Below are 22,861 nucleotides of genomic sequence, written 5' to 3' on the forward strand. Positions count from 1 at the left end.
CCCGGCCCCGCCCCTTATGCCGGCCCCGCGCACGCGCGCCTCCATGGCCCAGCCCTCCCCCCGCCCCGCCGGTCCCGCGGTCCCACGGCGCCAGGTCGCCCCCAGCCCCCTCCCTCCTGCCACCCTCTCTGTTTCCCACCCTCGTCAGCGTTGTGCCCAGTGTGTCGAGCCGCCTTCCTCGTCAGCCGCGCCACGGAAGGAAGGAGCCGCCGCCGAGGTGCTGCCGCTCGCTGCCCCAGGCAGGGGCACAGGTAGGTGGCGGCCGCGGGCTTGGCCGCTGGCCGAACCCCGGGCTGCGTGTGGGGGCGGGGGCAGGGTGTGAGGGAGGGGCGGGTGGGGGAGGGGAGGGCGAGGGAGGGTGGGAGGATGAGGATGTAGGGGTGTGGGAGGTGGGTTTGAGGGTGGGGGCAGGGAGCCGAGGAGAGCTGTGGGGGCGTGTGAGACTCCGGGTCGGGGTGCGAGGGGAAGCAGCATTGGCTTGGGAGGAGTAGGAGAGAGCCATGCGTGGGAATTAAGGGGGGGGGCGAAGGACTGCGGTACCAGGCGAGGCGAAGGGGAAGGTGGTTTGGGGGGGTGCACGGAAGAAGGGAGCTAGGAGTGGAATGGGGGAAGGGGTGGGGTCTTGGAAGCTGGGAAGAAAGAAGTTGGGGCTGCGGATTGTGAAGTTGGGGATGGTGAAGCGTGAAGGAATGGGATTTTGAGGGTTGAGGACACAAGACTGGAGAGGAATGGAGAAGTTGGGGTCCGAGGAGAGGAAAGCCCGAGGGAGAGGAAGGGAAGGATGGATGCTGAAAGACCCAAGGGATGTGGGTGGGATGGCGTAGAGACAGGAAGGGAAGCAGGTGGAGGTGGGATTGGGTTTTGGGACTAGGAGCCACGTTTTTGGAAGGGGTGCGGAAGGATTGAAAGGGTGTGAGCTCTGAAGAGGGGCCAGATGAGCTGTGAGTGTGTGAAGGGGAAGGTTTAGGATTTGGGGTGAGAAGCTGTAGAGTTGGTAAGATTATCAAGATGTGGAAGAGATTAGTTTGCCCTTGAGGGAAAGTAGAGAGCTGGGTACGTTGTGAGCCTCCAGAGTTTGTGGGAGGAAGGGGTATGGGTGAGAAGGCAGGTAGGGAAGTGCAAGCTACAGGAAAAAAGAAGTAGTGGGGAGAACTGAAAATTGAATAATGGCGGTGACACAGAACAATGACAGGGGGATTGTTTGTTGGTTATAGGTAGTTTAGAACTGCTTTCTTTTCGAGTTTTTAATGTTAGAAACTTTCTTAAAAATTCTAATAAGCCAAATGTGTCTGCAGTCTTGAAATGAAGGTCATGGGTTGACAGATGTTTTCCTGGTGTGGGATGTGGCTAATTTCTACCCTGGCAGAAAGAAGGGAGGCCTCATTGTAACTCTATTCTGGCTCTGTTCCCACCAATTCTCTCCTCAGAAGTCCCCTGTTTTTAATCTCCTCTCTTTTCCCTACCACTCAGCCTGAGCCAGTGAGTACCAGAGGGATCAAACAGGTGGGTGAGATTAATTTTTAACGTTTTTTTAATCCTTAAGATTGAGGTCACGTTTTTATTCTTGAGAGAGAGCATCATGCAATGGAAAGAGCTTGAACTTTGGAGTAGTACAGCCTTGACATTGAATTTGGGCTCTGCCAATTACTAGCTCTGTTCCTTGAATAAGTTACCACCACTTAGGATAAGTAATTACATGAGGTCATTTTATTTAGTACTTATTATAGTGCTTGACAACTGGTAAGCACTTAATAAATGGTAGCCTTTGCATCCAGTATTGACTAATATCAGTCATTATTATAACCTGTTATTCTTTTTTTTTTTTTTTTTTTTTGTACCAGGGATTGAAGCCAGGGGCACTTAACCACTGAGCCACATTCCCACCCCTTTTATTTTTTGAGACAGGGTCTCACTAAGTTCTGAGGGCTTCACTAAGTTGCTGAGTCTGACCTTGAACTTGAGATCCTCCCGTCTCAGCCTCCTGAGTTGCTGGGATTTTAGGTATACACCAGCACACCCAGTTTAACATGTTATTCTTAAGGGGTTGTTAATTATTTTGCCTACTAAAGTTAGGTGCTTTCTTACTTTTCTTCTTCAAATTAGATAACCACAGGCTCATCTCGAAATTTTAACCCTATTATCCTCTTCATCTTCCTCCCTCAGTTCACCCGACTGGGATAATTTTGCTTTTTGCTTGGTAAACTGGTTTCAGGGTCTGAAAAACTGTCATGTTTATTTATTTATTTATTTATTTTTTCCTATTCAAAGAAGCTACAGAGCTGAATTTTATGTACTAAGGTCATATTTCATTTATTGGAAGAAATGATACGGCAACTTTGGCTCACTTTTGATGACCAGACCCTAGATTATGCACTACTGTATTGTTTTGTAAGATATTGTGTGTGACAAAGTTGCTTCTCTGGAGAGGACTGGGAGACCTATTAGAATGCCTGTCACTCTGGCCAGACATGGTGGTATAAGCTAAGGTAGGAAGATCACAAGTCAAGTTCAAGGGCAGCCTCAGCAACTTGGGAGAACCTGTCTCAAAATAAAAAGGGCTAGAGATATAGCTTAGTGGTAAAGCACCCCTGGGTTCAATCCCTAGTCCCCCCCCTCCAAAAAAAAACAAGTACACCTGTCACTCTGTTGACCTAATATAGCTGCAACTGATCTACATTGGACATTGTTATTCTTGCAGATATCCACTATCTTAATTTTCCAGTTTCAGAGTTTTGCCATCCTATAGAATAGGCCCTGTCTCCTGAGAGGTCAGTTTGTAATAGATCACCATGTACAATAGCCAGGGTCAAGCAAAGTTGAATACTGGAGCTTTGTGTAGAATCATCTTGCTTTTGTTGTTCTTAACCTCAGAAGATTCAAACATAATTTAATTCTTAGATCATTTTATAGTACAATACAAACTCCAAGGAAGCACCTTATTGGGAGGATACAGGATATACAAATTTTAGTAGAAGAAATCAAAGGTCACTAGAATTTCCTGAACCAACTTCAGTTCCTCATATATCAGTTGAAGAAAGAAAGGCTTTGAACAATTGGACAAATGATATGGTTCTACTCTTCAAGAAATACTGAATTTTTTCATTATTTAGAAAGAGAAATAGCATTTGATGAGTAATTTAAAGATAAAATATAGTTATAACTGTGCCTTTATGCAAAATGATCCCTGGAAGCTCAAGCTGACAGGATTTGGAGCAAGGGTTAGCAGCATTCTTACTGTGGTCCCAAGCTGTTTGTGCCCTCTGCTGGATGAAGTCATACTTTTCTAGTTTTCATCAGAAATTGTCATCCATACAATTATTCTTGAATTTGTTTATTTTACTCCAAAGTTTGTGGAAGGTTACTATTGGGACTGAGGATTATGCGCAGTGAATATGGACAGACCCTATTTCGTTGCTCAGGGCTCATGATGTGCTGATTTATTCTAATGTTATCTTCCATAGAATTTGCCTTTCTACCATTAAAATTAAGTAATTTCTTTTTAGGGCCCTTGGTAGACACTACTTCCTGATTGGCAGGTAGAGTAGGCTGTAAATACCATATGAATAAAGACTGAAGGAGATCTGCCTTTTCTCCTCATTAGGATTAATGTCTGTGAGGTTGAAGGGGCCAGATATTAACCTCTGCTGGATGAAGAGTTTAGAATAAGTGAGGCATCTCCTTAGCAGCAGACATTGAGTGCTGGCAAGAGAAGAGTGGGTTATGAGAGCTGGCACTATGACAGAATTTTCCCCTAGTTTTTAGTTAAGTTCTTTCTTTCTTTGTTTTTTCCTCCTGGTAGTACCAGTAGCAATATACTCCCTTCATCTGGTCTGCTTCAGCCACCTGCAGAAGGGTCTGGCAAGTGGGGGAGGAGCATGCAGCTGTTACTTGGAGGAGGAGCTGGCTCCTAGCAACAGTATCAGCAGGCCCTGTAACTCAGAGCACTAAATCTGTCCCTTTGGGGTCTCTCCCTTCCTCCTGTTTAGTTCAGCAAATATCTTTTGAGGGCTTACTCAGTACTAGGCAGTTTGTTTGTCTTAGGAAAGAGAGATGAATCAAATTTTAAGTCCCTTGCCTTTAAATTGCTCTCAGCTCTTGGTACAGTAACAAGTAAACAGACTTAGACGTAGTACATAGTACTAACTGCTAATGTAGAAGGAGACACTGGGTGCTCTGGGAAAACCAGACAGACATGTCCTGGTGCAGGGGTTGGCACAGGATTCCCAGGAGGGGGATGATGTTGGAGCTCGGTGTTAATGAAAAGTAGGAATTAACTAGCTCAGGGAGGCAGAGAAGGATGCTCCAGCTGAAGGGAGTAGAATAGTTCAAGACCAGTGGAACAGAAGAGCACGACCAATTTACCAAGTAGTATAGCATGGCCATGGAGCAAGGGATAAGGGGATGAGCAGGAGAGGGTGAGGCTCTAAGGCTAGACTGGGTCCTCTTTTCTGATGTGCTACATACACATAATTATCCTTGGGAGAATCATGTATAGTACTGATTTTCACAAACAGGATCATTGTTTGATCTCCAGAGACTCAGCATTTTTTATCACTGACTTAATTGTTTGCTGACACTTGTAAGTGGCTTCAGGGCTGCTTGTGTCCCTGTGTTAATGCAAAAGCTGAATTGTTCACTCAAAGGTCAGTCAATCTTAGGGATAATATCAGGCCTATTTATATTAAATTTTACCTCTTTTCTCTTTGAATTGTAGAAATGATTATCAAACACTTTCATTTTATTTCAGATAACAATTTTTCATGTGTATAGAAATCTCAGTTACTCAAGAAAACAAGTATTTATTCCAGTTAGTTGTTGGGCATATAATGTCACCCACATGATTGCAGAAAAACCCAACTGTGTTTTTATTTTTTTACTTACTTCAAAAGTGCCCTAACAAAACCTTAATATTCATGATGCTTTCAAGAGATTTTATTTAGATCTGGTGGTGAAGGCCTTTTTATAGATCCAGAAAATTTTGTTGCTTGTGGTTTATGTAAGGTTTAACAAGTAAGAATGCTTTAATTCCACAACTGTTTGCCGAAGGACTGTAACATGCCAAAGTGCTGGTTAGGGAGCTTGGTTGAATTAAACATGGTTCCTCCTCTCAAGGGGCCCAAAGCAGTAGGGGGCAGACCCAGAAATAAATCAGGAGGAGCCAAGTGCAATAGTGTGTGCAGGATGCAAGACTAGCAAGGGAGTTATTTATTTACAGTCTTTTTTTGTGCCCCCCCCCAATATATTTTTTTAAACTCTATAATTTTAATGACTTCATAACATGTCATGGTGTGGAATGGATAGTTTACTTAATAAAAACCCCAATTATTAGACATTTATGTTGTTTCCAATTGTTTTTCCAATATAAACTACTACCATGAATTTACTTGTAAAAGAATCGTTGCTGACATCTGGAAGAACTTTCATAAAATGGGCTCTAAAAGATACGTTACCCCAGGAAAAGGGTAGAAAAGGGTCTTCCAGGAAGAGACAGTAGTTGCACCTCAGGTGCCAGAGTTCCCAAGCAGCTGGTGAACTTCGCTTTCTTCACACCAGCCACAGGGCCTGCTGGGTAGGCTTATAAAGCTCTGGGCACAGCTAGATGAAGTTACATGTTACAGATGGCATTTTAATTGGATTTGTTTCCTTGTGTCTCACTTTTACAGTTGTAACCAAGGCAATGTCTTACTACCTCAACTCAGAAAATCATCTGGACCCAGGACCCATCTACGTACGAGAAAATGGGCAACTGCACATGGTGAATCTGGCTCTGGATGGTGTCAGGAGTGGTTTGCAAAAGCCAAGGCCATTCAGACTGTTTCCCAAAGGCTTTTCTGTGGAGCTTTGCATGAACAGGGAAGATGATACTGCACAGAAAGAGAAGACTGATCATTTCATCTTCACATATACCCGAGAGGGGAATCTTCGGTATTCCGCCAAATCCCTTTTCAGCCTCGTCCTGGGCTTCATCTCTGACAATGTTGATCACATTGATTCCCTTATTGGCTTTCCTGAGCAGATTGCTGAAAAGCTGTTCTCTGCTGCTGAAGCCAGGCAGAAATTCACAGAGCCAGGTGCAGGGCTCAGGGCTTTACAGAAATTCACTGAGGCCTATGGAAGTCTGGTGCTGTGCTCCCTGTGCTTGCGAAACAGGTGAGTGTTCTCATTAGGATGTTGAGTATTTTACTGGATGTGTTCATTCTGTCAAGCCCAGGGGCTTAGTGGAGGACTCAGGAACTTCCAACATCTGTAGTACTTCAGTTTAAAACTTCCAAATATTGGGGCTGGGATTGTGGCTCAATGGAAGAGCGCTCGTCTAGCATGTGCAAGGCCCTGGGTTTGATCTTCAGCACCACATAAAAATAAATAAAATAAAGGTATTATGTCCAACTACTTCTATAAAAATAAATGTTTTTTTTTTTAAAAAAACCTTCCAAATATAAACTGACAGAGCATTTTGAGGAAAATAAAATACTCTTTCCCATTTCATCTCCCAGATGACATATAACTTTATTTTGAAAATATTTTACAAGGATTGTTCAGTTCCTCTATTAGGTAGAAAATACTTTGCAGCCAACTTTTCTCATAAAATAGAGAAGATAAGGTATGATCTGCCAAATATCTCTTAGTATGTTCTTGGAGGTGTGAAGATTACTACCCAGAATTCTTGGCCCTGTTTCAGTTTGAAGACCATTAAATATTGATTGTTAGATGAAAAAACAACCTTAAAAGAATGAGTGATTTAAATTTTAAATATTCTAAAGTTGGGAAATTGTCCAATAAGGTCCCAATGCCAAGGCATGTCTTCTGACAAAGCAGATATTTCCTCTTGTGACTTCCTCTTCTGCTCATACTTTTATGTATTTATTCAAAAGTTTTATTCTACCATTAAATAAAAACACTTTCAGAAAATCTAATTTAAAACTCTTACAAAAGAAAATAAAAACGGGGCTAGGGGTGTGCCTCAGTGGTAGAATGCTCACCTTGTATGTGCGAGACCTTGGATTCCATCCTCAGCACTGCCTAAAAATAAATAAGTGAAATAAAGGTATTAAAAAAAAAGAAAAGAAAAATGATCAAACAATTCAGGAACATAGAAAAGTATGAAGTGAAAACATGTCTTCCCTTCTGTCTCATCTGTTTCCTCTCACCAGAGACCAACTAATATTATCCATGTCTTTTATGTCATTCTGGAGAGATTCTGTACATTCACATGCTTGTATAGCTCTCTGTGTTATAACACAAATAATTACATACTGCACACAGAGCCTTGCACCTGGCTGTGTGAATTTCTGCCTGGCTTCAGCAGCAGAGAACAGCTTTTCAGCAATCTGCTCAAAATCTTGCTGTTTTTTTTTTGCATGGGTATGTGGGATTGAATTTACGGGCTTGACCACTCAGCCATGTCACCAGCCCTATTTTGTGATTTATTTAGAGACCAGGTCTCACTGAGTTGCTTAGCGCCTCACGTTTTTGGAGGCTGGCTTTGAATTCACAATCCTTCTGCCTCAGCCTCCTGAGCTGCTGGGATTACAGGTGTGCGCCATCGTGCCTGGTCTTGCTGTTTGGTTTGTTTGTTTGTTTGTTTGTTTTTTTAAGAGAGAGAGAGAGAGAGAATTTTAATATTTTTTTAGTTTTCGGTGAACACAACATCTTTCTTTGTATGTGGTGCTGAGGATCGAACCCGGGCCGCACGCATGCCAGGCGAGCGCGCTACTGCTTGAGCCACATCCCCAGCCCCTGGCCTTGCTGTTTTTGAAAATCATTGTTATTAATACTTGTAGACTTTTAAAATAACTTCATAATTCACTACTGTCTGAACTTTCTCTCTCTCTTTTTTTTTTTTTTTTTTTTTTTTGCGTCATACTTAGGGTTATGCACCCAGGACCTTGCACATGCTAGGCAAGTCATTTATCACTAAGTTGTATCTCCAGCTCATGATTAGAAACCCTGAGGGGCTGCTTATCATTAAGATACACAATCACTGAATGGTAAAATGAGGCTCAACAAAAGGTGTACAGAAGAGAAAAACATACCAGAAAATGGAAGAAAAACTCATGTACCTTAAAAATAAAAAAGAAATTATTTAACTGGCTCAGAATTACTGGTTTTACCCCAGGCTGAATATTGTACTTTAAAAAAAAAAGGCATATATACGTACGGAAAAGAATGGAATCTTGGACTCAAACTGAGCAAGCGCCTTTGAAACCTCTGCCTATGTGCCATGGTCTCAGTCTTGGCAGGACTTAGGGCTGCTGCCAGTGGGAAGGAGAAAAATTGCCTTGCCTAACCTAAGTGAAAAAGTCAAGCCATATTTCGTTGTAGCTTATATATTTAATATTCATTTTACTCCTTCATTTTTTTTTAATTCCAAGTTATTTGTATTCATTGTAGAAAAATAAGATGTGGAAAATTGAATTATGTATATCTTGTTTTATATTATCTTATAAAAACTACATATTATTTGGGAGTTATTACATAGTATAAAACTGTAATTAATATTAAGAAAATTTGTGCCAGGCACAGTGGAGAATGCCTTTAATCCCAGCAGCTCAGGAGGCTGAGGCAGGTGGATCACCCAGTTCAAAGCCAGCCTCAGCAACAGTGAGACACCAAGCAACTCAGTGAGACCCTGTCTCTAAATAAAATATAAAGTAGGGCTGGAGATGTGGCTCAGTGGTTGAGTGCCCCCGAGTTCAATCCTCGGTACCCAAAAAAAAGAGAGAAAAGAAAATGTATAATCTCACCACAGTAATCATTTTTATGCATTTGGGAATGTATACTCTACAATTTCCTCTTCTACCCTTACAGCTGAAGTACTTTCCATGCTTTTGAAAGTGCTGCTTATTCATTTGTTTATATGGTCAGATTGGTGAGTCTGTGATGAGAAATGCACTTTCATTCACATTTGATGAGCATGTAAATTAGTGTATCATTTCTGGAAAGCAGTTTGGCAGTTTGTGTCAAGAGATTGAAAAGCATCCATACCATTTGTTAACCCATAATTTCACTTATCAAGAGTCTGTTCTAGTTTCTGATGTAATAATCAGAGGCAGGAACAAATATTTTTATATAATGGTGTTGCTTTTAATAATATTTGTACTAGTGAGAATCAAAACTAAATATTCAACAATAGGCAATTTGTTAAGCAAAAATAAGTCATATGGTGAAGTATTATATAACTACTTAAGAGAATAATCGAGGATCATTTTATGATATAATAAAATATTCATAGTGATGAGTGATCAGAAGAATAGGCATATACTGAAGAATCCTTTTTTTTTTTTGGTGGTGTTGGGAATCAACCCCAGGGCAGTTGGGGTGATTTAATGGTTTTTTACTCCGCAGGGGTTTTTTTGTTTTTTTTTTTTTATATTTGTAGCCAGGAATGATGGCACCTGCCTGTAATTCCAGCTACTTGGGAGACTGAGACAGAAGGATCCCAAGTTGGGAGGCCAGGCGAGCACTTGCTCAGTACATGGAAGTGTGTGAGGCCCTGAATCCCCAGAACAACCAAAATAGATAGATAGATAGATTGCACATTTAGAAAGACGAGAAAATCCCACCAAAATATAGTCTAGACGGTGGGATTGCAGTTTTTTTTTTTAATTTTCTCTATACTTTTCCATATTAATTTTTTCTCTCTCATGAGCATGTATTACATTTATAAAAGAAAATGTAGGAAATGTCTTTAAGGTAATATTTGGGATGTTATTTTGACACAATAATTTTAAACTTTACTATCATTCAGATCTGAGTAAAACTTTTCAAATAAGAGTTAAGAAAAAAAAAAAAACCCAAAATTCTCTTCTTTTGCCTCTTCAAAGGAAAATAGAGGGTAGAAAGTTTGTGGTTGTGTTTGCAATCCAGGGCTGAAGTTACAGCTGCAGAGGTTTTACCAGCACAAAAGAGGTCAGGTCAAAGGGAATGAGCTTGAGAAAATAAGGTAAAAGGGTAGGTGCAGGCAGTTCTGTCTTGGGTGAGATCACAAAGCTGCCTGTCAGAAGGAGAGGCCAGTGTCTTTGCAACTGGGTTCCAACTCTACAGAAATTTTCTCTTTCCACTTTTGTTGAAACTTTAGTGATTTTAATTCCACTGGTGGCCACAGGGATACAAGTATGTTTTTCTTAAAATAGATCCCTGTGTTACTGAAGTAATAATAATAGCTACCTTTTAATGAGGGGCCTATAAGATGTCATATACTTTTAAAATACTGTTTCTGATTTTCTTAGTTCTGAAAAGAAAATTAAAAGCCCCATTCTGTAGTTGGAGAAGCTGATACTCAGAAAGCTAAAGTAACTTTCTCAAAATTGCAGAAGTAATTAAGGTTCTAGAATCCATACTCAGGTCTTCTGGCATTGAATATGTTTGTGTTTTTTTCTGTTGCTTCTCCACTATACTGTTCTGACCCTTTAAAGGTCAAATTGGAAGACTAGTTGCAAACAAGAACTGGGAGCTTTGAGTATGTACTAGATAAGCATCTGGTATTTTCTATGGTCTAGCATATAGTTTCCTCAGCCTTGATTTTGTAATGTTTTTAATCACGTTGCACAGTGTTATATCCTTCACAAATAACCCTTGTTTTAGAATTACTGAAAATCTTTTGGTTAATTGATCAAAGGATGTGTGTTTTCCTCTCTCTGATTGCGAGTAATCCCCTAAATCCCCATTAATATACTTTAACTCTATGATTGGAAGGTGAAAAACAGCAGCTTTATTTACAGTGTAATTAAAACACATCTGAGTAAATAAGGCTCATTTGTGTACCCAGCTGAACTCAAGTCTTCATGCAGCTTAGGTTCCACAGTTTAAAGAGGTATCAGTGCCTCGAGTCATCTGTACCTAGCAGTCAGGCCATTGATTGGTTCCAGTACATCTGATTTTGGTTGGATGTAGAAAGAAAAGTGATCCAACTAGCCTCTTGCATTCTGATTATTCCATTCTGGTTTTGGCAGTTATACTGCCGATGGAAGAAAGATGTGAACTCTTAGGTATAACCCCACTGATCCTGGCACACCATCCTGCTGGGGAAATTTAGAGATCTCCAGGAAGAAAGTAGATGAGAATGGAGTGTTCTTGCCACCAGTCAGTTTCCCTGGTCCCTTAGGATCCTTTCCTCTCTGGTTCCTGTCACACCTAATCCCTTTCATTTTTTCTCACTGACCTCATCTGAAATAGACGAACAACTGGAAGGTGGGGTGAGGCCCAGCCTGGGCTGTGGAATGTCGTTTTGATCTCCTTTTCCTCTTCAGAGGCCTCCCTGATGCTTCCTGATAACTTTGGCAAGGTGCTCCAAATTGTAATTAAGTTGCTTGTGCTTATGATTTGTCTTAATAAGCATCTAGTGGAGTGGTTAGTAGGGTGACAGAGTTACAGTAGAATGGATAGGTGCTCCGGCTTAGGTGTGAGGAGGAAAGATAAAATGTGATCTGCCAAATATCTCATGGAATATTCTTTTTTTTTTTGAGAATATTTTTTAATATTTTTCAGTTTTTGGTGGACACAACACCTTTATTTTATTTTATGTGGTGCTGAGGATCGAACCCAGCGCCTCGCATATGCCAGGCGAGCATGTTACCGCTTGAGCCACATCTCCAGCCCGCTTGGGATATTCTTTAGGGATGTGCAGATTACAACTCAAGAGTTCCTGGCTTTTTTGAAATCACTGGATTTTGAAGATCAGATTTAAAAAAAAAAAAACAACAACAACTTTGAAAGAGTGAATACTTAAAACTTTGAATATCCTAAAGTTTGTAAGCTTTTAGAGAAGGTCCTAACACTAATGCCAAGGTTTATCTTGTCTAATAAAACAGATGTTTCTTCTTGTGACTGGCCTTTGCTCATATACCTTTTTTTTAGGGAGGCACCGGGGGTTGAATTCAGGGGCACTTGACAGCCATAAACCCAGCCCTATATTGTGTTTTATTTAGAGATAGGGTCTCTAAAATAAGCCTAGTGCCTTGCTGTTGCTGAGGCTGGCTTTCACAACTTGTGATCCTCTTGCCTTGGCCTCCCAAGTTGCTGGGATTATAGGCATGTACCACCGTGCCCAGCTCATATACTTGTATTTTCTTGAAATGTTTATTCCACTACTGTATACAAAACCTTTTGAGGCATTTACTAATTTAAAAATTCAAACTGTGGGCTGGGGTTGTGGCTCAGCAGTAGAGTGCTGGCCTAGCCTATAGGAGGCGTTGGATTTGATCCTCAGCACCACATAAAAATAAATAAAATAAAGGTATTGTGTCCAACTACAACAATAAATAAATAAATAATTCAAACTATGCCCAGTGTCATCAGTGAAAAAGAGATGATGGGATGTTGACTAGCACAAAGCCACAAACTTCAATGTTCTAAAGGAAGGAAAAGAAAAGGTGTTGATTGCTCTCCACACTCCACAGGTATCTGGTGATTTCAGAAAAACTTGAAGAGATTAAGTCTTTCCGGGAGCTGACTCGCCTGGACCTTTCCTGTTGTAAGCTTGGAGATGAGCATGAACTTCTAGAACATCTCACTAACGAGGCCCTGTCCAGGTACAGACCTGCCACCGCTTGTGGAAGAAATGTTTTACATTTTTAACGATGTCCATTGCTGTAGTTATTTGCTAGTTGTTGTTTTGGTTTTGATTTTTTTTTTTTCCCCTAAAACAAATCAAAACCTCCATTTGCTTGGTACAAGCAGTATCATTTGGGCAATCCTTAGGAAAGTCAATCAGTTGGTTCTTTTTTCTAAATAACCTTTATTTCAACATGTACTTGAAGCTACCTGGGTTATAAATTTTTGCCTTTTGTTAGCTTATTCTAACGAGAGATGAGAAGTTACACCATTTCTCATAAACATTATTATCTGCTGTTTTTTAAGTGTTACTGAGCTGTAAACTATAAAGAAAATCAGCTTTTTAAAAATTTTTATTTATTTTAATTAGGTATATATGACAGAATGCATTTTGATTGATTGTACACAGTTACAACACAACCCTACGTTTCTGTGGTTGTACACAATGCAGTGTCACACCATATGTGCAGTCATATATGTACCTAGGGTAATGATGTCCATCTCATTCCACCATCTTTCTTTCCCCTGTGAACCTTCCCTTCTCTCCCTCCCCTTTATACAAAGTTCCTCCATTTTTCCCATGCCTCCCCCCCTCCCCATTATAGATCAGCATCCACTTATCGGCTTACTTCACTTAACATGATATTCTCCAACTCCATCCATTTACCTGCAAATGCCATAATTTTACTTTCTTTTAATGCTGCGTAATATTCCATTGTGTGTATATATACCACAGTTTCTTTATCCAATCATCTATTGAAGAACATTTAGGTTGCTTCCACAGTTATTGTGAATTGAGCTGCTGTGATGTGGCTGAATCACTATAGTATGCTGATTTTAAGTCCTTTGGGTATAGACCAAGGAGTGGGATAGCTGGGTCAAATGGTGGTTCCATTCCAGGTTTTCTAAGGAATCTCCATACTGCTTTCCATATTGGAAGCACCAATTTGCAGTCCCACCAGCAATGTATGAGTCTGCCTTTTCCCCCACATCCTCACCGACGTTTATTATTGTCTGTATTCTTGATAACTGCCATTCTGGCTGGTGTGAGATGAAATCTTAGAGTAGTGGTTTTTTTTGGTTTTGTTTTGTTTTAATTTTCAATTGTAGTTGGACACAATACCTTTATTTTATTTATTTATTTATTTATTTATTTTTATGTGGTGCTGAGGATCAAACCCAGGGCCTCGCACCTACTAGGTGAGCACTCTACCGCTGAGCCACAACCTCAGCCCTAAAATCTTAGTTTTGATTTACATTTCTCTAATTACTAGATATATTAAAAATTTTTTCATATATTTGCTGACCATTTGTATTTCTTCTTCTGAGAAGTGCCTGTCAGCTCCTTAGCCCATTTATTGATTGGGTTGTTTGGTTTTTTATTTTTTTTGGTGTTAAGTTTTTTGAGTTCTTCATATATCCTGGAGAATAGTGCTTTATCTGATGTGGGGGGGCGGCAAAAATTTGCTCCCAAAATGCAAGCTCTCTGTTCACCTCATTAAATTGTTTCTTTTGCTGAGAAGCAGCTTTTTAATTTGAGTCCTCCCATTTATTAATTCTTGATTTTATTTCTTGTGCTTTAGGAGTCTTGTTAAGGAAGTCAGGGCCTAATCCAACATGATGAAGACATGGGCCTACTTTTTCCTCTTTTAGGCTCAGGATCTCTGGACTAATTCCTAGGTCCTAAATCAACTTTTAAAGACAACCTTTTCAAGAACCATAATTTAAAGAAATAGCTCAGTTCATACCATTCACAGGTAACCTAGCTGATCTCAGATAACTCAGTTTGGCCAGAGGAGTGGAGGCCAGATAGGTTCCTGTATGGTTTCTTCATAGCTTTTTACATCTGCTATGTGGGGCTACCTTCTGATAGTGATACCTACATAGTGCCCTGTACAGAGGTCATTTTGTATGAGGCAGCTAGCACCAAGGCTCATATATCTTAATGAAGGACAGTGTAGCATGTTACTACATCAGTTTCATGTTAACTAGTTGGATTAGATTATGGCTATAGCCTAATAAACCCAATCTGAAAATCTGGATGCATAAAGCATAGAATTCTTACAGGAATTCTTTTGCAGGCTTTCTTTACCTGTTGAGAATGTTTTTGGTTTTTCACACAGTTGGTCCAAAAATGCAGTTTTTTATGTTAAAGGTATATTTGTCCCCTTAATGGAAGTCCTTTTTTACCTAATACCTGTATTCCTTTGGTGCCCTCTGCCATCTGAGAGTAGTACTACATGACACTTTGACCCTTGAGTTCCTCACTTGATAACTGCAGTAGCACCAAAAGAGCCTTAACTCTGTTCAGTGCATTGGATGTGACACAGCAGAGGGTAAGGTGGTTTTATATTTTTAAATGAAATGTTTGAAAGCATGTTCTCAAACTTTAAATTATTTATGGGCTTTGTTTTCCCAGTGTAACTCAGCTCCACCTGAAGGATAATTGTTTATCTGATGCTGGGGTGCGGAAAATGACAGCACCAGTTCGAGTGATGAAAAGAGGCCTTGAGAACCTAACACTGCTAGACTTATCTTGTAAGTTTTACTGGCAATTGTAGGTTATTAATGTTGGAAGAATGTCTTTAGATATTATCTAGTTCTCTTTGTTTTAGAAGTACTCTTCCTAGGTGCCGTAACAAGTTAGTGGCAGAATAAGACTAAAGCCAGAGGCCCTGATTCTGGGCCCAATGCCTTTTCCAGCATAGTGCCCCTTCTCAAGAGGGCAGGAAAAGCCCTTTCAGATTATCCATGCCACTTTGTGGATGGAAGGCACCAGGCAGCCTTCCATCACATTCATAGCGTGCATAAAGGACATTTGGCACTACTTTTTTTGAGTCTCTTTATCTTGATAAAAAGTTAGGTCTTTTTTGTCTTATAAGTCTACCTGATGAAAAGCTGCAAGACGCCACACTTGTGGTAGGTAACATACTCATGATTATCTGGATATTGATTCCAATGATAAGAAATCATCAGGTCATTTACAGTTTAACTGAGTATCCACTGAATTTATAACAGGCTGGTGTGGTGCCAGAAGAGTAGGAGCCTGGGGTGTGAGGTCAGAGGACTGGTCTTGCTCTGCTACTTTTACTAGCCACTTACATACCCTTGGGTATATTGTCTTAGCATTGGTTTGAACCTATGTAAAATGAGAATAATAAGTGATCTACCCTATCTTCCAGAGAAGTATATTCATTCAACAGGTGTTTTGTTTTTTTTTTTGTTTTTTTTTTTTGTGGTGCTGGTGATCGAACCCAGGACCTCGAGCATGCTAGGCAAGTGCTCTACCACTGAGCTACACCCCCAACAAGTATTTTTTGAGCATCTACGGTGTGCCAGGCACTGTGCTTGTGTCCGAGAGGACAATACTAAATGCAGTACTCTCTGATGTGATAAGGTAATAAGATTCTGGAAAAAAATACAATTTAGTAAGAGTAGTGATAATTTCTGTGTTTAAAATACCCTTGTAGATCTTTTTAAGATAAATAAGTGCTTTTACTTTTGAGGTGAAATGGCCATGAATGATGAACCATTTTAACACATGTTTATTTGTGCTGTTTTCATATGGTTCCTAATTAAACCCTTTGGGATAACTACTTGGTTCATTTATTTTTCTGTTTCTCCCCAATTCCTAGGAGCCACCTAGTGTGGCTATTTCGTGTTACAAATAGAAAAGATAAGATCATTATGTTTAACTTACTCTGAAGAGTTTGCTCACTCAATATTTTATATTTTATTATTGCCTGGACATTTTTTCTGAGGTTATAGTTTGCATTTTAGCAGCAGTTATATTATAACTGATGGTCACCTTGTTTTTGATATCTAGGTAACCCTGACATCACAGATGCAGGAATTGGATACCTCCTTTCTTTTAAAAAATTAAACTGCTTAGATATTTCTGGGACAGGGCTCAAGGTAAGTAAGACTTTCAGTTGCTTCTCTTATTTTTCCCAAGTCTTGATTAATATTTTGTTCCTGCTAATTGGTGTTTAGAAAAGGCTGGTATTTATGATGATCTTCATTTGCTACTTAAAACAAGTAAGAATTAACCAAATGTATATCCTTCTAGAGATAGTCTATGTAATCAGGTCACTGCTGGCTACAGTCGATAGCATACATATCAGCATGATCCAGCACTTTGCTCTTGTCACTCAGCAGCTCTCTTGGAGGTGTATTTACACAACTTTGTATAAAGCTCCTTAGTAACAGCTTATATTTCTGGTTGGTCTCTCTTTCTCTAGGACATCAATGCTGTCAAACAGAAGCTCCAGACCCACATAGGCCTTATTCACTCCAAAGTGCCTTTGAAGGAATTTGATCATAGTAACTGCAAGACAGAGGGCTGGGCTGATCAGGTACTCCACATTTTTCTCCCCTACAATTAATACAGCTATTCATTTTAATACCACGTCTTATACAACAACACATTGAACAAACATTAATGCTTTTGATATTTCTTGGCTGAATTGTCAACCTCATGTCAAATTGGAAACAGTAGTGGGGTAACTGACCCATCTACTTAAGGAGTTAGTGTTGGATGCCAGACCTTCTATCTCAATACTCTGGTCATTAGATTGTGCCAAATCTTTACTGAATATAGGAAAAAATGCCACTTTACAAATGACTGAAAACAAATTCAAAAGTGAATTTTGGCTCGCTGTGCAAAAAAGCAGTCTGACATAACTTCAGGAAAGATTCACTTAGCAGTATGTTTATGTTGGAAAGAGAATAAACTCTGGTGTCACCTGGTATGGATTTAAATCCAATCTTCCCTTTTCTTTGGGCACATTTCTTACCTCCCAGAGCCTTAATGAAGAAATGTCTTGGTCTTTCTTTCACTGAATCTTGCCAGTAAGAGAACTTAACTTTGATTTTTGTCTTTCCGATAGGTTTTCTCAACTTGGCAAAGTAGAGACTTAAGTAGGAAGTCAAATAATGAAGTAGGGCAGCATGAGCAAAATACCAGCTTGCCTATGGCTGGTGCCTTTTGTCTTCAAATGTTTTTGACAAATGTTTCCTGACAGAGGCTTAGAGGACCTATCAAACTCTTTTGTCCTGGTTTTCTCCTTAACTCCAAGACCTACTGCATGATGATGAATCTATCCAGTGGCCTTATGGTAGCATCACCTCCCTGTAGGTAGATAAGAAAGGAGACCAGTGAGTCAGCCTTTCAGAAACAAAGACTGAGTTTAATCTAAAACATGCATAATAAAATAATTGCCAGTTTAAAACTGGTTGAGTTCTGGATGCATCCAATGAATTTGGAGTGGGTGTGGGATGGTCACATAAAGGCTTGATGAAGTTTCTTAGCAGGTGGTTTGGTGGAGTCAGAGAGCCCTGGGTTTGGGATCTTGGCTCAACAACCCTAGAGCTATATGACCTAGGACAATTTTGAGTCTTTTTTTCTCTATCCGTAAAATGTAAAAACCAAACTTTTCTTACAAAGAGGGCTTGTAAGGATCAAGTAAAATACCTATCAGTCTGTCCTGAAAGTAAGTTCTTGGGGCAGGTGCAGCTTCCTGCCATCCAGCCTCAGTGAGGCCCTGGGGCTTGGTAGCAGTGCTTTTCCTTTTCTCTGTTCCCTTACAGAAAGCACTTGAGCTTGACCCTGTTCTCCTCCTACTGTCATTCTTAGCAAGTGCTAAAGAATGAGGCCATGTAACAGAAGTCTACTTTTTTCCTATCTCTGTCTCAAATTTTCTCCATTTCTTCAGTCATATTCTACTTCCCTCCTGTCTGAGGGAACCAGGCACACTACTTTATTTCAGTGTCAAGCCCTTTATTTCTTCATTTTTTTTTTTTTTTTAGTCTATACCTGAAGGTCTCCAGTTTCCTCTGTGATATTTACTAATCATTATTTCCTCCTACTTTTCTGCCACCACATAGTCACTGTCACTCTTTGGTAGTTTGTTCCTTTTTTTGACATGTTCCCCATCTCCTCCCTGCCCCACCCCCACCCCCACATGCAACTTTTTTCCTCTGTCCAGTAATAGGGATTCAACCCAGGGGTGCTCTACAGCCAAGCTGCATCCCCAGCCCTTTTTATTTTTATATAGGTTCTTGCTAAATTGCCTTTACTTTGAACTTGCAATCCTTCTGCCACAGCCTCCTGAGTTTTAGGGATTACAGGTGTGTGCCACTGTGCCTGGCTTCCCCAGCTTTCATTGCTTCCTGTTGAAACTGAGGATCAAACCCAGGGTCTCACACTTGCCAGGTGAGCACTCTATCACTGAGCCACAACCCCAGCCCTGTTTCTTGTTCTTATTCCTCTTTCCTGTTCACTGCCAGCTCAGTTCCTAACCCCATGCAATCAGTTCTGGCTTCCATTGAGTGTAGCAGATGACCTCCTTCTTCACCTTCCCTGACTTTTCTGCAGCGCGTGATGTAAACATGGATGCCTTAAGGTTTTTCTCTCTTGGGTAATTCCTCCTTTCTCTCTCTTACGTCTTTACTCATTCCCACAGTGATCTTATCTTTTACTCAGGATCGTAACTATCCCTATGAGAATGACTCTACCATCTCAGACACGAGGCCCATTCCCAAATGCTTTCCATAAGTCTCTCCCTGGCACTTCAAATTAGTCTTACCTAGAACAAAATCATTTTCTTCTCCTCTCTCCCCAGTTAGCTCTTCGTATTGACAGTTTTGTTAGTGAAAGGAAAATTTTCCTATTTCCCACTAAATCAGCAGGTTCAGTTAGTCCATTGTAGCCTTCAATCTGTTCCCATTTTCTTTCTTTTTTGTGGGGGGAGGCGGGGGGTACTAGGGGATATTCAACCACTGAGCCACATCCCCAGTCCTATTTTGTATTTTTTTTAGAGACAGGGTCTCACTGAGTTTCTTAGCACCTTGCTTTTGCTGAGGCTGGCTTTGGAACTCGTGATCCTCCTACCTCAGCCTCCCGAGCCACTGGGATTACAGGTATGCACTACTGCACCCGCCTGTTCCCATTTTTCTATAGCCAGAAAAAATATAGGAGGGTCCGCAGTGAGTATTTATGAAATACTTTCTTTTATAGGACATTGTGCTAAACTCTGTGTGTTATTAATCCTTGTAACAGCTCTATAGAATATATACAATTATTAATCCCAATTAGAAATTGGGACTCAGAAATTAAATGCTTTGTAATTCCAGCATCTCAGGAAGCTGAGGCAGGATGATCGCGAGTTCAAAGCCAGCCTCAGCAACTTAGCAAGGCCCTAAGCAATTTAGCAAGACCCTGTCTCTAAATAAAATATAATGAAGGGGCTGGGGATGTTGTTCAGTGGTTAAGCACCCCTGGGCTTAATCCGTGGTACCAAAAATTAAAAAAAAAAAAAAAAGGAGGAAATGAAATCTCTTGCCAAGGCTTCTCTGGCTAGAAAGTGGTGTGAGTAACTCTAGAACCATTCTTAAACTCTGTTGTACTGTTTTTGTATTGTGAAAATGTTATTCTTTATGATCATTTGATTGCATGCCATAATGAGAACTATTAAATGCAAAGTTTTTGTTATTTTCCGTGTATTGAAATTATCATTTACTTTTCTTTCATTTATTTGTATATAATTTATATTCATTCAAATTGCTTTAAGAATTTATAGTAGCTTATAGTAAAAAAAATTGTAACAGCAAAAAAAAAAAAGGAAACTGTAGGAATATGGAAACATAAGAGGAGGTACATTTTAAGGCATGGGGGGTCTAGAAGTGTACGAAAAGTATTATGACTAAGGTTTTATATTTTAGTATTTAAGGATGTGCAGTTTATTTCTAGCTTGGACTAAGAATGGAAATAGTCAGATTTATAGACTTGCCTGACTCCTACAAATATATATATATTTTTTCAACATGTATTCTCATTCAACTTACATGAGAACAGAATATCTGGTTCTTATTCTTATTGTGAATCATCTGAAATAAAATTTTTTACATGGGGTTTGTGTTGATGGAAAAGAAACAAATGGATTGGGAAGCATTTGAGATTAAAACCTTGAGATTTTGTTTGGATTTAAATTTTTCCAAAAACCTTTTAGATTGTTCTGCAGTGGGAACGTGTGACGGTGGAGGCCAAGAAACCCAGAAAAGTCCCCGAACCTCAAGAGGCAACTCAGTACTTTTGTGAGAAATTCCCTTTTTTTTTTTATTTTTTAATTTTTGCCCTTTGGATTTTGTACCTTTCAAATCATCAGCCTGTCCTCACAGTGGGAAAATTAATAAATAGTATTGGCTTATTTACTGTCATCAAGATTTGTATTCCATCATCATAACTTGCAGTGTAAATTCATACTTAAGTTTTGAATGCCAGCACTCACCAGCAAGATAGTTTTTTAGAATTATTTATTTATATCGTGTTTCAAAGAATATTTGTGATGACACAAAAACAAATTAAACAGGAATTAAGTATAGCCAAAAGGTGAAAGAGGGGCTGGGGATGTAGCTCATTGGCAGAGCACTCACCTAGCATGTGTGAGGAGTCCCCTGGATTTGATCTCAGCATCACTGGAAAAATAAAAAAAGGTCTTGGGTGAGGGAAGAGTAGGGAGTGACTATTTAATAGTTACAGGGTAAGTTTCAGTTTTCAAAACAAAGAGTTCTGGAGATAGCAGTGATTGCATGTTGTGAATGTGCTTAATACCACAGAATTCATACTTTATTTTTTTTTTTTTTTTTTTTTTTTTTTTTTTTTTTTTTTTTAAAGAGAGAGTGAGAGAGAGGGACAGAGAGAGAGAGAGAGAATTTTAACATTTATTTATTTTTTCTTAGTTCTCGGCGGACACAACATCTTTGTTGGTATATGGTGCTGCTGAGGATCGAACCCGGGCCGCACGCATGCTAGGCGAGCGCGCTACCGCTTGAGCCACCTCCCCAGCCCCAGAATTCATACTTTAAAAATGATTAAAATGGTTAATTTTATGTGTATTTTTACCACAATTTTAAAGGAGAAATTAGATGATGAAATCAAAGTGAAGAAAACATAGGTATCAGACTTCGAATCCAGACACATTAAGAAAATATGAAGTAATATTTACTGTTGGCTGGAGTTGTGCCACAGATTTGGCTTTTCAGATGCAGAGTCAAGACCAGATTTTGAATAACAATTGTTAGTTTTTGAGCTTTTAATGTGTGATAAGTCCAGATTTTAAGTAGTTGTTACTACTTATAATTTTTGAGCTTTTAGTGTGTGCCAGGCATTCTGCTAAGCACTTTATCTACATTATTTCATTTTTCTTTATATCACCCTATGAAATAGGTTTTATATTCCTAGAAGGGAGAGAAAACTGAATCTTAGCCAACTTACTTGCTCAAACTCATTTATCCAGTCTGAGTCCATGTCTTCAACCTGTGCTGGACATACCACTGTTACTTCACAGGCACTCAACAAGATGTAGTTAACCAGACCTCTCCCTATTTGGGCCTTTGTCATTTCCCTGGGGTCATTTCTGGATTCAAGCAGTACTTAGCATTCCAGCTTAGTAGATTCATTACTCTGCCCTTTGTCACTCTTATAGATCGGAAGCGGGCTCTGATGGAAGCCTCAAGGAAGTGTCCCCTGGCAGACTCCCACATGAACTCTTCTGGAAAACTCCAGTTCTATAAAGAGAAAGCCCCAGACTGCCATGGGCCATTGTTAAAACGTGAAGCCACAGAGAGCCAAGAGTCAAAGAAGAGCAAGAAGAGAGCTTTTGAGGAGTCAGAGAAGGAACAGAGTAATTCTTCACAGTCTTCAAAGCAAAAATATGTATGTCTTGCTGTGGAAGACTGGGACTTATTAAATTCCTACTGACTGGCAGATACAAGTTGACCTTGTCCTCTCAGCTCTAATGGATGAGGAAAGGAGACTGATGATGACTTACTTTTTGTTTGAATTTACCTACGGCATTAGCGTAGCAAGCAGATATTTCTACTTTTGTGGTGGGGGAGGGGAATGCTATGGAAGTATGTAATAATTTCTAATGTATATTTTCAATACATAGTAATTTTTTCAAATAAACCGTTTTGCTGTCCTTAAATTCTGCTTGTGAATGATGGACTGGAGCCACAGGAAATCACACTGGATAGAAGAGCTAACAAGGCTGCTTATCCTGGTTTGTTACTCCTACAATTGGCTCGGCTAATAGGCTACATATGTGAATGTAGCTATCAATTATTGAATGTCTCCTCTGTGTCATGTCCTGTCCTTGACACCAACCATGGAGGATAGGTACTAGCCCCAATTAGAGTTAAAAAAAAAAATCAGCTTCAAGTTAAATGACTTGTTTAAGTTCACCGAGTTTATAAGTGACAGAATTTATACTCCTTTCTAGCCAACTCCAAAGCCCATTCTGTTACATTG

At 39.9% G+C, this 22,861-nt stretch overlaps 2 protein-coding genes and 1 non-coding gene across 5 annotated transcripts in view; 1 reads left to right on the plus strand and 2 right to left on the minus strand.

The window, feature by feature from the left end:
• Ift25 (intraflagellar transport 25) overlaps positions 1-298 on the minus strand; it is a 28,192-nt gene extending 27,894 nt beyond the window's left edge. The window contains exon 1 of one of the 2 annotated variants that reach the window (XM_040288707.2): positions 140-298. The gene's annotated coding sequence lies outside the window, so the exon portion shown is untranslated. The remainder of the gene's footprint in view (positions 1-139) is intronic. The other variant, XM_013358966.3, reaches the window with a different exon arrangement.
• Positions 39-22,538, plus strand: Lrrc42 (leucine rich repeat containing 42). Of its 2 annotated transcripts, XM_013358961.4 has the most exons (9): positions 112-251; positions 1,471-1,503; positions 5,664-6,150; positions 12,399-12,530; positions 14,972-15,090; positions 16,379-16,467; positions 16,794-16,907; positions 20,562-20,646; positions 22,038-22,538. In XM_013358961.4, exons 3-9 carry the CDS (start codon positions 5,678-5,680, stop codon positions 22,310-22,312), a joined length of 1,287 nt encoding a protein of 428 aa, XP_013214415.1. In that variant the 5' UTR covers positions 112-251; positions 1,471-1,503; positions 5,664-5,677; the 3' UTR covers positions 22,313-22,538. The 2 variants fall into 2 exon arrangements, with proteins under 2 accessions (XP_013214416.2, XP_013214415.1); XM_013358962.4 differs by lacking the exon at positions 1,471-1,503 and having other exon boundaries at positions 39-251.
• Trnaa-agc (transfer RNA alanine (anticodon AGC)) lies at positions 15,786-15,861 on the minus strand. The gene has a single exon. It is a non-coding gene; the product is annotated as a tRNA-Ala (tRNA).
• Positions 22,539-22,861: the final 323 nt, after the last annotated feature.

This window comes from Ictidomys tridecemlineatus, chromosome 11, assembly GCF_052094955.1.
Source record: "Ictidomys tridecemlineatus isolate mIctTri1 chromosome 11, mIctTri1.hap1, whole genome shotgun sequence".
NCBI classification, from domain to species: Eukaryota; Metazoa; Chordata; class Mammalia; order Rodentia; family Sciuridae; genus Ictidomys; species Ictidomys tridecemlineatus.